This window comes from Natator depressus, chromosome 16, assembly GCF_965152275.1.
Source record: "Natator depressus isolate rNatDep1 chromosome 16, rNatDep2.hap1, whole genome shotgun sequence".
NCBI classification, from domain to species: Eukaryota; Metazoa; Chordata; order Testudines; family Cheloniidae; genus Natator; species Natator depressus.
Genome location: NC_134249.1, coordinates 21,820,724 through 21,836,013, shown reverse-complemented (window position 1 = coordinate 21,836,013; position 15,290 = coordinate 21,820,724). Strand labels below are relative to the sequence as shown.

At 48.7% G+C, this 15,290-nt stretch overlaps 1 protein-coding gene across 8 annotated transcripts in view; it reads left to right on the top strand.

Annotated features, from left to right (window-relative positions):
- The window catches only part of LOC141999868 (N-acetyllactosaminide alpha-1,3-galactosyltransferase-like), a 78,625-nt gene that overhangs the window by 59,908 nt on the left and 3,427 nt on the right, over nt 1–15,290 (top strand). For 6 of the 8 annotated variants that reach the window (XM_074973699.1, XM_074973700.1, XM_074973701.1 and 3 more), the window contains one exon: nt 1,656–1,793. The exons of 1 other annotated variant lie outside the window; for it this stretch is intronic. In XM_074973699.1, the coding sequence (XP_074829800.1) occupies nt 1,656–1,793 (138 nt within the window). Of the gene's footprint in view, nt 1–1,655; nt 1,794–6,043; nt 6,372–15,290 lie in introns of those variants that run through there. One more of the 8 variants, XM_074973707.1, reaches the window with a different exon arrangement.

Here is a 15,290-nt window from a genome sequence, read left to right as displayed (position 1 = left end):
AACATTGCCTGAGCTGTGCCAGTGTAGCTTTTTCTCGGTTACGGCACAGGATTTTTGAAGAGCACGACATTCGAACAGACACCAAGCTTCTTGTTTATCATGATGTTAGTCTCCCAACACTATTGTATGAGTCCAAAACTTGGACAACCTATAGACACCACTTGAAAGTCCTTGAGAGGCGCCATCAACGCTGCCTTCGTAAGATTCTGAAGATCAAATGGGAAGACAGGTGCACCAATATTAGTGTCCTGGAAGAGGCAACGACCACCAGTATCGAGGCAATGATCATCTGTCAGCAATTCTGCTGGACTGGACACATTGTCCGGATGCCAGACCATTGCCTCCCAAAACAGGTCCTGTTCTCTCAGCTGAAAGAAGGGTACCGTAACATGGGTGGACAACGGAATTGATATAAGGACTTATTGAAGGACAACCTAAAAACGTGTAATATTGACATTGACACTTGGGAGATACTTGCCCAGGATTGCTTAAAATGGGGTGAAGTCCTACATGATGGTCCCCTGCATTTTGAACTTGTTCGCCAACAAGCTGAAGAGGACAAGAGACACAGAAGGAAGGAGAGACTGACTTCCAGTCATGGTCAACAGCCTCCTGCTGAGCCTGAAAACATCTGCCATCATTGCAATAGAACTTGTGGTTCAAGGATTGGTCTTATTAGCCACCTGAGGATCCATAACTCCCATGAAAGATGATCATACTCGGTAACGAGTGATCGCCCATCATCATCATCACCACACTTAGGATAAGAGGCAAGCAGCAAATTACTTTTGGTGGAGGAAGGGGAGGGAGAATCTCACTGTTGGTCAGGGTGAGTCATCTGCTAAGGAAATAGTGTTGTCTCTTCTTTGATCTCCACATCTATTTTCTCCCCCTGTTCTGGCCCATTCACCATAGTGCAGCTAAAACTATCTTGCCCAATACTGACCACTTCACCTAGTGGATCCCAGTTCTCAAATCTCCCCATTGGGTTCATGTCTCATTCTTCAGCAAGATCAAACTCAGTCTCACCATAGAAGTCTTATATGGGGCAACCCCTTGCCTACTTCTTGGCTCTCTCACCACTTCCTCTTGTGAATGGATTGATTAGGATTTAATTAAAATGGTCCTATCCGTAGCTTTGGGCACATCATACACTCAGAATCTGTAACCTCCTCAAACCTGAAAAAGCCTCACTCTTCCATTATGCCAAGCAACCTCACTCTGTTCTGTGGGCTAGCATTTCCACCCTTTTACTTTTTAATTTGGCTTATGTTAACAAACTACAGAGCCCCTTGGAATTTATAAAATGAGGGTGCTGCTCAATTGCCCAATCATTTGCTTTTTTGTTGCATTCTCCACTGCCCTCTGTGCTGATGTCTTATTTTTTCTTACATATCTTTAAAGTGCCTAGCCCACCTAAAAGGTGCTACGGAAAGAATAAATAACATACAATGTAAACAGAACCTGAATAAATAAAATGCATAACCTACAGTCGTGTCTTGCCACCCATTCTAAGACTGCAGAACTGAGTAATGTAGAAACATTTCTGAAAATAAGGAAGAGAGAATGCAGAAATCACCTGTATCTATATTCTTGGGGGACTCACTTCCTGCTAACTTTTGGTAATCTGTTGGTTCTTTCATTCTTTCATGCAGTGCACGACCAGAGGTATCAACTTTGACTGACTGGTCTGCCCCAATTGTATGGGATGGTACATTCAAGAGATCTGTGCTAGAAGACTATTATAGCAAGAGAAACGTCACAGTGGGTTTGACAGTTTTTGCCATCGGGAAGTAAGTACTGCTAGTTACTACTCTGGACTTATTTTTAAACCTTGGGATTGCTACAGAAAACCAGCATGCTGTAATTTACAGCAAGGAAATTGAAGCCTTTCCACTGTTATAGAATGCTTAAATGTGCACAGCACTTTTTAAAATGAACAAGGTGATGTGGTCCCACCTGTGCGGAACATATAAGGTTATGAACAGAAATATCAGGGCTGGCATTCAGATTTGGATGAAAGAGCAGTATAGGGGTGTGGAAGAAGTAGGTTTTAAGGAGGAAAGGATGGAAATATATCTTAGAGGACAAGAGGAGGGACTCCCATGAAAGAGTGAGGGGAAAAGCAGAGAAAGAAGGCAGTAAGGCTTGGGAGGAGCAACAGGAGATGAGAAGAGGTGGATAGTAAGATGCCAGGTGAGGAGCTGACAGCTAGCAGTGTTAAAAATATTTAGAAGACTAAAGTCTATATTTAAACTTCCAAGTTTAAAATGCTATATTTTCATAACAATACTTAGGATATATGTGCATTTTTCAACTTCAGACTGCTTTGCAAACATTAGCTATTTCTTACAATACTCCTTGAAGCAAGGGATCATTGTTCCCACTTCAAAGATAGGGGAACGGAGACAGAGAGGTTGTGAGTGCTCAAAGCCACAGAAAGAGAGGGTATCAGAACCCAGTTTAGAACTCCATTTCTTGGTATTCCGTCCTGTGCTGTATTCGGAGCTCATAGTGCGAGTAGCCTGTTGGGCTTTTTATTTGAGCACTGTACAGTTTACATAAATTGCCCATAAAGTTGCCACTCCCAGCATTAGAGAAACCTGCTGAGATTTTTCTTTCTGAAATTGCTTTTTACAGTACTTTACAAAAACTTTTGCTAATAATGCAAAGAGCAAGTAAATTATTGAAAATGAATTAGGGATGACACTTCCAGAATAAATACTTTGGCTTTAGCCAAAACTTTAATTTCTGAATCAGCATGGCATGGTCCAAAGTAGCCAAGCAATAATACCCTTCCTCTTCTTGCAGTTCTGTAGGTACCCCCTCCCCTTTCCATAAGGAGACATTTCTCAAAGCATGATCTCAAAAATCCAGATTCTTAACTCTTCACTTGTGCTATCTTCTAATGAGCTATCTAACCCTTTGACACACACAACAATTGGACTCAGTATTACTGCTCCCGCTGTCATTTGATTTTTTATAAATACATCAATATATGGAAAATGAAGCCTAATATTTAAGGCATTTCTCGGGTTGACTTGAAATCTTAGTCTCTTTTTAAAAATTGCTGAATCCCTCTCCATGTCAGAATAAACTGAATATTGCATGCTGGACCATAACAGGCTACATGCCGACAAACCCCTATTAACTACATTGGGCTTGCCCAGGTTTGAAGATTGCATCAGGTTTGGCTCACTTTTTTCCTCCCTCTTTCTTCACAACATACTCTAATGTAAAAAGATTTCAATTTCATCTCTACTTATTGTGGCATATATACAGGAGCAGAGATGGCCAACGTGATATGGTTAATGCAATAACGTAAGGGGCTCATATTGAGAATACAAGCATATTTTCCATAATATACCTTATAACCATCTGTCTATATTAGCTTATGTGCAACAGGCATGTAAGAAGAACATCTGATGAAAAACAGAGGGTAGAACTCTTAGAAGATTTCCTTTGTATAAAACAGTGGTTCTCAAACTTTTGTACTGGTGACCCCTTTCAAATAGCAAGCCTCTGAGTATGACCCCCCCTTATAAATTAAAAACACTCAATATATATTTAACACCATTATAAATGCTGGATGCAAAGCGGGTTTGGGGTGGAGGCTGACAGCTCGTGACCCCGCATGTAATAACCTCCCGACCCCCAGTTTGAGAACCCCTGGTATAGAGTATACACAGCACTTGAATGTACCCCACTTCTTAAATATTATTGTGTAAAACGAAATTGTATTTACCTGTTAGCATACTATAAATAGCAAGTTTTAGAAGGTAATTATAACTAAACTGTAATGTTTTCTCTACTCAGAAATTCTGCATTATATGGCTCAAAGTCAAAAAACAAATTTTTTTTCTTTGTTTTGATTTATTCAAAGTCTGGTTGCCATTTTTTAAAATCAACCACTATTTCCTCTTTTAAAAAAACCCCAAAAGCTCAGACTTCTAAAAGTTTAGAACCTAACTGCTGGTTTATTTTCCACTATTTTTTTGTTATTCTAAGAAAGTTTTCTTAATTATTCAGTCTGTTACATGTTGACATGGATATGTAACACTTTTCAAGCACACACAATTCTATATTATGTACATACATTTATATACCCACTCTTTATATATCAGACATGCAATGGTTGAGGCAATCTTGAATCACAAGCACCCAAGAAGTTTAATTTTCTCAGACTGCACAGTTTGGAGTTTATTATGAAATATTACTGGACCAAATTCAGAAGTGACAGATGGTAGATGATGCAATTTACACTGAGAAGACAGAAGGGTGGGGTTGTAGGAGGAGCAGCACACTGAAGTTGTAAAATAATGGAGCTTCCCCAGCTCATCTTGTTTGAGAAGTGTAAGATCCAGTGTCCATTCTTCCTCCCCTGACTTTCTTCAAATCCTACTACTTCTGTTTTATAGTTACTTTTCAGTAGTTCTGAGCCATGTCAAGGTTCCATAATCATGAACTGGAACTTTATTAAAGCCAAGTGATTTTTAAAAAGGCAGGACTGGTGTAAGAAAAGTCAATGTGGAGTCAAAACCCTCCCCTTGCAAAAACCTCACTGTTTTTCTATACCCATCCCCTCTGGAGGAGTTTGGAGGCCATGGCCCTTCCCAACGTTAGAGGTCTTCATAGAGATAGGAGTCATCCTGCAGGAATACCTGCCACTCCGCTTGTCCGCTTCTCCTCCCAGACATACGGGCTCTAGCAGGAGCCATACTAAGATTGCATGGGGCCCCCCACAGCTCTTCTTTGGAGAAATAATTCACCATTATTTCCTGTAATGTATATGACTTGGGTAATATCCCTTTAAATTGTTTTTGAAACGTCTAGGGGTACAGTGTCTTCTAAGTTTCATAGAACCCTGCCAGAGTACGAGTATATGTAACTAGGCCTTGCATGTTGTATGTAGTTGGTGTAAACAGTTATTTTGATCCCACTGTGCCTGTGTGGTTCCTTCCTGTTACGTTTCTGGTGTAAAGACCAAAAGAGACAACACTAATCTGCTGAAATCTTGCATTCTGCAAGGCACAGTGCTGTGCAAAGCAGCACATTCCTATCTCCACTCCCTGTTGCCACACATCTCTGAACCTGACAGAGGCCCTTCCATGTGGAATGGAAGGGTTCCCCCTTCTAGGCAGAACCAAATGAGACACTTTGGATGAGGGTTAAATCTCCACTGTATTTATTTTATAACATGAGCATTAGATGCCAGTGACTGCAAATGATACAACTATGAATGCTAGCGTTGTCCCTCTGAGATGTCTGAAATTAGTTTACCCCCAAGAACTCCAGCAGAGCACTTTCCCTCACAGGATTGTGCTGAAAAATTTTGTCCCCAGGACAATTCCAAAGCCTCCAAAGACCTGATTCAGGCAAGAAAATCAACTGCCATCAAAGAAGACTAGTGGCCACTACACAAATTGTCCTCAGTGTTTTCTCCATAGGGGAAGAAAACTCATCTACAAACAGTAATCACATACTTATTAATTAAGACAATACAGAAACAGCAACTGGTATCTATAAACCATATATTGATCAGATATCTCTAATACATTATATATGGGCTGTAACTACATTTGATGGAGGAGAGAAACTGTCTCTAGAACACTCTGCTTCAACACAGTACTGTGGCTAATAAGCTGACTATTAAAAAACAAAAGTAAAGAGATCAGAATTCAAGAAAAGATTATGTAAATACAGGCTCTGCCAGGGACTTAAAGGAGTGTTAATACTGATGTAAGAATTTCAGCTTTGGGAATGGGTGTGACCCTGAACTTCTACAGACGGCAAATCTCTCAAACTCAATGGAATTTTTGCCTTCATAAGGACAAGGGATTGGATTTAATAAAACTTATTTAACAGCCCACAGTTACCTTCCGAACATGCTAAAATTCAGCCCCTTGGCTGCTTCTATTTAACAATTTTTAAAGTAGATAAGGACAGAAAAATTATGTAAATTTGTTCACCAAAATCTATTCTCACTTTTCCAGGGAAAAAATTAAAACCTCTCTTGGCTTTCTTCTGTTTCTTATTGTTACAGGTATAGTCCAGCACCCACGTTTGGCCTCTTGTCAAACAGCTGTAAGGGGATCCAGCTGCTGAATCTCATGTTTTAAGCCCTCAGAGTCTTAATGGAGCCATGGCCAATGCCCCTGTCTTAAGGTCTCTGAGCACATTCTTGGGGTGCAGCTCTCAGGAGGCGGTGCAACAAAAGACCTAGTCACTCCCTGGAACCAGTGCTGAGCCCTCAGACTGCCCCTGCAATCTCTTAAACACGCCCTCCCAGAACTCCACCATGTGAATCTTCTGATTTACCATTTATAACTTCAAGAGCTATGTGATAGGTATAACGTGAAACATAAGACACTTTGCACAACATTCTAACATGCTATTGCTCTTTGTGATAGGTGTCGGTCGGTCCTCCGAGCCCCTAGGGGCGATAGAGAGCAATGGTCTCTGTGGCAGGCCTCGGCCCCACCTCCCGGGCATTGGGGAATTAGCGGGGAGGTGCGCCGGCCGGAGTCAGGAGCGCGCCCCTCGGGCAGGGGAGCGCCGGCAAGAGTCAGGAGCGCGCCCCTCGGGCAGGGGAGCGCCGGCAAGAGTCAGGAGCGCGCCCCTCGGGCAGGGGAGCGCCGGCAAGAGTCAGGAGCGCGCCCCTCGGGCAGGGGAGCGCCGGCAAGAGTCAGGAGCGCGCCCCTCGGGCAGGGGAGCGCCGGGGTAGGGGAACGCAGGCCCACCCAACTCCACTGCGTTCCAGCCCAGGGCCCTGACAGTGGCGGGAGGCGAAGGTCCCGCCGCTGGGTCAGCGGGCAATCCACACCCGCTGACCAAACACACCCACCCCACGGTGTAGTTGGGCCCCTGGGCTACTTCCTACCTGGTCTCTCTCAGGTGGGTCGCTCCGGTCCCTCCATCTCCCCCGGGTATTCCGCTGCGGGCAGCCCCGACTCCCCCGGATAATCCGCTGCGGGCAGCCCCGGTTCCCCCGGATAATCCGCTGCGGGCAGCCCCGGTTGCCACAGGCCTTCCCCCGGTAAGGCTCCTCCTTACCCAGGGGTTCGCCTGGGTCAGCAGCAGGCTTGCGAGGGAGCTTCCTCCTCTACGGCCTCCCGCATTCGCCTCGGCAATGGCCGGGCTGCCTCGCGGACCACCACCCCGGGTTCCGTCTGGATCACATGGTAGGCAAGTGTAGTCCGCCCGGGTTTCGTGGTGAACATCTTGGGGAACACCCTCACTAAGCAGAGTGCCTGTTCTCGTTGCTCGACGGTGAGGGTCTCTGCTAGCTGGGGTTCACCATCAGACTCTTCGGGTGGTTGGGGCCCCAGTTCCGGTTCGGGGGGATAGGGGGCCACTAGGAGCCCGTCCCAGTCCCGCCAAGGTTTTAAGAGGTTTACATGATAAATCCGCTTTTCCTTTCGGCAACCCGGTCGCCGAATCTCATAAGTTACCGGCCCTACCTGGCGAAGGACCTCGTACGGGCCCTGCCAGCGGGCAAACAGCTTTGATTCCTCCGAGGGGAGCAGGAGGAGTACTCGGTCCCCTGGCCCGAATGATTGAGCCTGGGCACCCCGATTGTAGTGCTGCTCCTGGGCTCTTTGGGCGGTGCTTAAGTTCTCCCTCGCAAGCTCACCCGCCCGCGCCAGCCGCCCCTGCAGTTGTAAGACATATTGCAAGAGACCTTGTGTTGCGGACGGGTTGTGTTCCCACGTCTCCCTCAAGAGGTCCAACACCCCGCGGGGTCGCCGCCAATAGAGGAGCTCGAATGGGGAGAACTTCGTGGACGCCTGTGGGACTTCTCGAATCACCAGTAGTAACGGAGGGAGCAGCTGTCCCACTGGCGGAGGTCCTGGGTGGGGAAACGCCGCAACATTCCCTTCAGGGTCTGGGTAAACCGCTCGACCAATCCGTCAGTCTGGGGATGGTAGACAGAGGTCTGCAACTTCTTAATCCCCAATAGGGCGCATACCTGGCGGAACAGCTTAGACGTGAAGTTGGTCCCTTGGTCAGTGAGTATCTCCCGTGGGAGGCCCACCCTTGCGAAGATCTTCACGAGCTCTGCAGCAATAGTGCGGGCGGTGATACTTCTTAAGGGGATGGCCTCCGGGAAGCGGGTGGCGTAGTCCATCAGGACGAGGATGTATTGATGGCCCGCCTTGCTTTTTGGGAAAGGCCGGATCAGGTCCATTGCTACCCGCTCAAATGGCACACCTACGACTGGTAACGGGACCAGGGGGGCCTTCCGTACCCCAGCCAGGGCTGCATGTTGGCAGTCCGGGCACGACGCACAATAATCCTTCACCTCTTGGTGGACGCCGGGCCAGAAGAACCGGGCCAGGACCCTGGCCACCGTTTTTTCTTGCCCTAAGTGGCCGGCAGCCGGGATGTCATGTGCAAGCTTCAGCACAGCCCGACGATGGATGCGGGGGACCACGAGTTGGGTTCGGACCTCTTGGGTCTGGGGGTCTCGGTAAAGGCGGTAGAGCTGCTCGTGGTTAAGTTCAAATCTGGGCCACTGGGTGGTGCGCTGCGCCTCCACGACCTCACCATCCACCCGGGCCAGCTGCTCATAGGCAAACCGGAGTGTAGGATCTTCCCTTTGATCTCAGCTAAAGTCCACCAGGTCAGGAGGGGGACCCGCCATTTCCAGGCCATCCGGCCCGGCGGTGGGACCTGGGTCAGCTCCAGGGTCGGAGGTCGAGTCAGGTCCTGTCTTCGTCTCAGGCGGGGCTCCCTCGAACGCCTCTTTGGTGGGTAGGGAGTGGAGCACCTCGACGAAGTCTGGCCAGTCACGGCCCAGGATCACTGGATAGGCGAGGGATGATGCTACATTCATTAACTGAGTTACTCCGTGCACCGTGATGGGGACCCGCACAGTGGGGTACGATCTTACGTCTCCGTGGATGCACTGAATCCGTACTTCCCCACCGGTCCGCTTGGTGTCCACCAGGTGCTCTTCTCGGACAAGGGTCTGCCCACAGCCCGAATCGACTAGACCCACCACGGGGACCCTGGCGACTTCCATGGGAGCTGACAGTTTGGCCACGGAGGGCAAACGGGCCCGTCGCTCCCCGGCGCACACCAGGCCAAAGTTGCAATCCATTGCAGGACAGCCCCGTTGCAGATGCCCATACTCGCCACATTGGAAACAAGGTCCTACCTCTGGGCGCGCCGGCCGCGTGGGGGCATCCGTGGGGCCGCAGAGTGGGCTAGGGCCTGGTGGTCGGGTTGAGCGTCCAGGGCCGGAGAGTGGTGGGGACTCAGGCCGTCGGGAAAACTCGGTCCTGCCGCTTTCTGGTCGTCGGGTACGGTGGGGTGTGTTGGTTTGGGAGGTGGGCCCCCTCCGTTCAGGTTTCTGTGCATTGGGTCCAGGACTTGGGGGGCCGGCGGCCGGTCCTATCGGGGCCTCAGCCTCGAGAAAGTCCTCCATAAGCGCGACGGCCGCGCTTAGACTTTGTGGCCAGTGCTGTAACACCCAAGCCCTCCCCTGGGGTGGGAGGATGTGCACGAATTGTTCGAGGATGACCTGTTCCGTCACCTCAGCTGCGGTTCGACGCTCGGGTTGGAGCCATGGAGTCCTTCAGTTCCTGGGCCACAGCCCGGGGTCTGGCACCCGGGGGGTAGACCTTTTCCCGAAACCGTTGCTGAAATGTTTCCGGGGTAATGTCAAAAGCATCCAAGATAGCGGCTTTCACTCGCGCATAAATGCGGGCCTCATCATCTGGGAGCCCACGGTAAGCCTTCTGAGCTAGCCCCGTCAGATGGACGAGGAGTGTTGCCCATTGGTCAGGCGCCCACCCAGCCACGGAGGCAACCCTCTCAAAGGTCACTAGGTAGGCTTCCGGGTCATCCTCAGGCCCCATCTTGGCCAGATGGATCGGTGGGGCGGGTGGGGTTGGGATGGCTGCCCGCTCCGGTTGAACACCACCATGGCCCGGCCACAGGGTTGCAAGCTGCTGGAAGCACTGGGTTTGTTGTTCCTGGTGCTGGGCCCCCAGGGTTTGAAGCAACTGCTGCTGGTGGGCGCCCAGCTGCTGCATGAGTTGGTGCTGCTGCTGTTGCTGGCTCTCAGCCAGGAACTTGATGAGCCTTTCTATCTCCATCTTTCCAATAGGGGAGCTTCAGAGGTCCCCTCGCACTAACCCCTTCCTGCAGGGGTAGGGATCGCCTGCCCGCATTCTCCACCACTTGTGATAGGTGTCGGTCGGTCCTCCGAGCCCCTAGGGGCGATGGAGAGCAATGGTCTCTGTGGCAGGCCTCGGCGCACCTCCCGGGCGTTCGGGAATTAGCGGGGAGGTGCGCCGGCCGGAGTCAATAGCGCGCCCCTCGGGCAGGGGAGCGCCGGCCGGAGTCAATAGCGCGCCCCTCGGGCAGGGGAGCGCCGGCCGGAGTCAATAGCGCGCCCCTCGGGCAGGGGAGCGCCGGGGTAGGGGAACGCAGGCCCACCCAACTCCACTGCGTTCCAGCCCAGGGCCCTGACAGTGGCGGGAGGCGAAGGTCCCGCCGCTGGGTCAGCGGGCAGTCCGCACCCGCTGACCAAACACACCCACCCCACGGTGTAGTTGGGCCCCTGGGCTACTTCCTACCCGGTCTCTCTCAGGCGGGTCGCTCCGGTCCCTCCATCTCCCCCGGGTATTCCGCTGCGGGCAGCTCTTGAATCTCCATCTCCTCCGGGTAATCCACTGCGGGCAGCCCCGGTTCCCCCAGATAATCCGCTGCTGGCAGCCCCAGTTCCTCCGGGTATTCAGCGGCCGGCAGCCCTGGTTGCCACAGGCCTTCCCCCTGGTAAGGCTCCTCCTTGCCCAGGGGTTCGCCTGGGTCAGCAGCAGGCTTGCGAGGGAGCAGCCGGCAGCCTGTGTCTGTCTCCCTCCCTGGTGCTCTCCTCACTGGGCAGAGGGCTCCGCCCTTTGTACTTCCTGTCCCACCCTTCCTCTTCCGGGGATTGGCGGAAGCTTGGCCTGGCCCCGCCCACTCAGGCCCAGAGGGTGGCTCTTTACCCTCTGGTTCGGAAGGGAGCCACCCTGGCTCCCTACACTCTTCAATAGTAAAAGAAATAGACATCTATACAAAAATAATAAACATTATATGCATTTCCTGCCTCTGTTTCCTCACCAATCCAGAGCATTCTTTGGGCTTGTGTCAGGGTCCTCTCTGAGATCCAAGATCCTTCCCTGGCAGCTTCATAACTTCTGTTCCAAGACAGGGAGCCTCTTCCCCCTAACCTTGGGGTTCTCAAACTGGGGGTTGGGACCTCTCAGGTGGTTGTGAGGTTATTACAAGGCGGGTTGTGAGCTGTCAGCCTCCACCCCAAACCCGACTTTGCCTCCAGCATTTATAATGGTGTTAAATATGTAAAGAAGTGTTTTTAGTTTAAAAGGGGGGGGGTCACACACAGAGGCTTGCTATGTGAAAGGGGTCACCAGTACAAAAGTTTTGAGAACCACTGCCCTAGCTCATCTTCTGTGACTTTGGTCCATCTCCTCCTCTTCTCCTGCCCAAAATTTCCTGTGTGGCTCTGAGTTGTCCCCCTTGAGACCTTTTAATAACCGCCCACTTTGTCACCTCTTTTTGTCCTGCTTGGAGAATTTCCACTCTCCAGACTAGCAAGCTCATTGTCCCCAAGGTGTTTCCCCTTGAATAGCTGACGGCCCTACCATTGTCCTTGCTTTGGCAGAGCCATGACACGACCCTGCCAGTCTATGGTGGATTCCACGTTTATATAGAGGCTTTCAGTGATACAGCAATTTTCATAGTAACACCTTCATAATATCAACCAGAAATCACGAGTACAGACAGATTTCCAAAATTGTCCCACTTATCAAGTGTATAATTAAGGGAGGAAAAAATCCTGTTGAGTTGTTGTTAGAAACTTATTGCAGTCACAAACTAAACTTCCAGTAGCCAATTCTTCCTAAAATGTTCCCACTCCATCTAGTGAGGAATTTCTGGCATGGAAACTCTTTTATTATTACCCTCTCTGGTGGTTTCCAAGGAATCTGTTTGAACATTAAGCAGATAATTCAAGCTCGTTAACAAGATCTGAAGACTGCAATCATTCTATCCCCCACCTGCTGTAAATTTGGGCTTAGTCACTTTTCTGTCCGTATTTTTCAGCTACAAGCCAAGACATTAACATTTTTGATCAATGGCAGAAGTGGTTTTCTGAATATACAGAAGTATAAAGTCAACATGTTCCCTTTAAAAAGGTTTTGCAAGAGCTTTTTAAAGTTCAGGGATGCTGTCTGGATTCAAATGGAGATGGCTGCAGATGCTGGCAGTTTCTTTTGATGCTTGCATTTTAACATGGCAGGTTTGCTGCCTTAAAAACAGTTGTTTGTTCTTGGAAATTATGAGGCATGAAAGCAGGGAGTCTTGTGTTCCAGTAATCTATACTGTTGTTCCAATGAGCCACTCTATCCCAGAAAACAAAGGTCAAAGACATATGGTTCCTGAGAACCTTTTCTGGAGCTACACACATTTATAGACACATTTTAAAATAAAGGGCTTTATCCTGTTCCAACTGGTATGAATAGGAGCAGAACAGGCCCAAAGAGGAGCAACTAAAACTATAGTAATTTTTACAGTTTAATAAGAATAAAGTAGAATGATGATGCAACTTTACTTTACTTCACTAACTACCCTAACATTAATAATTAAGTTATAAGTTAACAGTTTGACATTATAGGTGGAACTGGTAACCCCACCAATTAATAAAATTGCCCAACACTTCCCATTATAAAACACTATTTTTAGCACCACATAACTTTACCAAATTTAAACTGTTTGGGCTGCAATTTTCCACGCTAGCTGGAAATTTTGTCCAAAATGTTTCAGCTGTTTCCAGGAATTAAAAATGTTGTTTTGCCCATGTTAAAAAAATGTGGTGTCCTTTTCTTTGAGAACATCTTGCACTTCCATGGTTTGGAGAAACTTGAAATTTGGCAGGAGATAGCCATTGTGTCATCGATGTGCCTTTTGCTAATCCATGAAAATCTACCCAAATTTGGACAAGTTATCAGCCTTAGAAAAACTGCAGTTCGCACATGCTAAGTAGAGATTTGCTAGAGCTTTACAGCTAAAATCTGAAGATTCGGTCACATTGAGCATGCTGCAGACCAGGGCTATAGGTGGCTGATGAGCTGCAGGCCAAGCTGAGTCTGGTACATGAAATAAAAGCAGGGAAACTGTCTCCTGTGTTCTCAGTGGTCCCCCAGCTGGCGCCCAGGCACTGAGAAGGAGGAAGTTGCCTCATTACAATACTCTCTGGCTCTGAAAAGAGCCAGATGGGGGGTAAATTGGACAAGCAACTTTAGGTAGTTGCGGGGGGGCGGGGAGGGAGAGAAAAGGAATCTGAGAGTTCAGGGGAGGCTGGAAGCCAAGGGAGGAAATTGGGGGCAAATGACTGAGATTGGATGAGGAACTGGTGGGAGATACTTGGACTGGCTGGGCAAAGAGTGGGACTGGGAACCAGTGGGGTAGAAGTGAGGGTAATAAATCTAATGGTGAGCCAGTGTGTTTGTGGGAGAATTGGGACTGGTTGGTCAAAAAGATGGGGCCAAGGAGCTGATGGGAGTTGAGTGGACACTGAGATTGGGACTTTGAGATGAGAAATGGGAACATCAGTAGGGGGTGGGAGGGGAGCTGGCTGCGCAAGGGGACTGGGATAAGAAGCCTGAGGAGCAGAGACTGGGACCAGCTAACGAAGAGACAGGACTGAGACAGAAGAGCATGAAACAGAAGAGGTTAAGCTTTGGGGCAAATGGGCAGAAGAGTCTATGCCCACTAAAGCCTGGAATGGAACCCGTGATTCTCAGTGTTCTTCTGCTGTCAGCAAATATCTGTGAAAACCACTGGCAAAAATATGTCTCATCCCCCTCCTAGTGCTGGTCCACACAGAGGATGACGACCTACTACCATCAGTCACTCTGTTAGACCAAGTAGCAGAGTTCTGTGTGGTGGATCTAAAGGTTCCAGTTCTAATGATCAAACATGAGGGTGTGAATATGATACCCCATGACGGAATTTGTTTTTTCAATTTGCTTTTTTAAATACCTAGGAAATTACACACACAACCTATATGAAAAGAACATTCTTAAGGTTGCAAATCAGGGACTCAGCAGTTAAGAAATGCTAGGACCCCTACTCCATTCAATGCACAGGATGGATCTGCTCAAGGGAAGAACCAGGATTGTTTAGTAAAGGAGGTAGGGGGCCTACAGACAACAATCTAATTAGTTGGAAGATATGGAGAGAATGTGGCAGGATGATCACTTGATGATCACTTTAGATAAGCTGTTAGCAGCAGGACAGTGGGGTGGGAGGAAGTTTTGTTTCATGGTCTCTGTGTGTATATAATGTCTTCTGCAGTTTCCACGATATGCTATGCATCCGATGAAGTGAGCTGTAGCTCACGAAAGCTCATGCTCAAATAAACTGGTTAGTCTCTAAGGTGCCACAAGTACTCCTTTTCTTTTTTCTTTTCATGGTTAAGGCAGTTGAATGGGGCCTGGGAGAATTAGATTCTATCTCTGCCTTTACCACAGAGTTTGTGTGATGCAACTCTCTTAAACCCAACTTGCCTCAGTTGGGTCCTCGTTTTCTGGGTGCCTGTCTTGAGATGCTGGGATCTGACTTGCAGAAGTGCTGAGCACTCACATCTGTAAATGAAGTCAATGGAAGCTGTGCTTTGAATGTATGAAGTGCTACATAACGCTTAATACTCTGAAAAATAATTTCTAGAAATTGAAGTATTGTCAACATGGTGCATTAGTCTGCACCAGAGGGGTGTAAATTCTAGTGTACACTACTGTGTTATGCACTAACCTGGCCCAGGCGGACCCTGCTGGCATGCACTAAAAGTTCCCAAGTGCAGCGTTTCTCAAACTGGGGCCCACAAGGATCCAGGGGGTCCGCAGGCCACACTGATCAACTCCTTCCACTTCCTCCCAGCATCTCCTGCAAGCTGGGAAACAACTGTTTCCCAGCATGCAGGAAACGCTGGGAGGGTGGGGAAGGGTGCGTAAAGAGGCAGGGAAGAGGAGGGGCGGAGCAGGGGTGGGAAGAGATGGGGCAGGGCTGGGGCCTTGGGGGAAGGGGTGGAGTGGGAGGCTTGGGGGTCTGCGGCAAAATTTTAAATCAAAATGGGGATCCTTGAGTTGCTAAAGTTTGAGAACCACTGCTCTAAGGGAATACTGTTGAAACAGGATTACATTAACATGAATTTAGCCCACTGACCCTAGTTTATTCCCCAACTGTAGATAAAGAAAGTTAATGATTTTCCCATTTTTTTC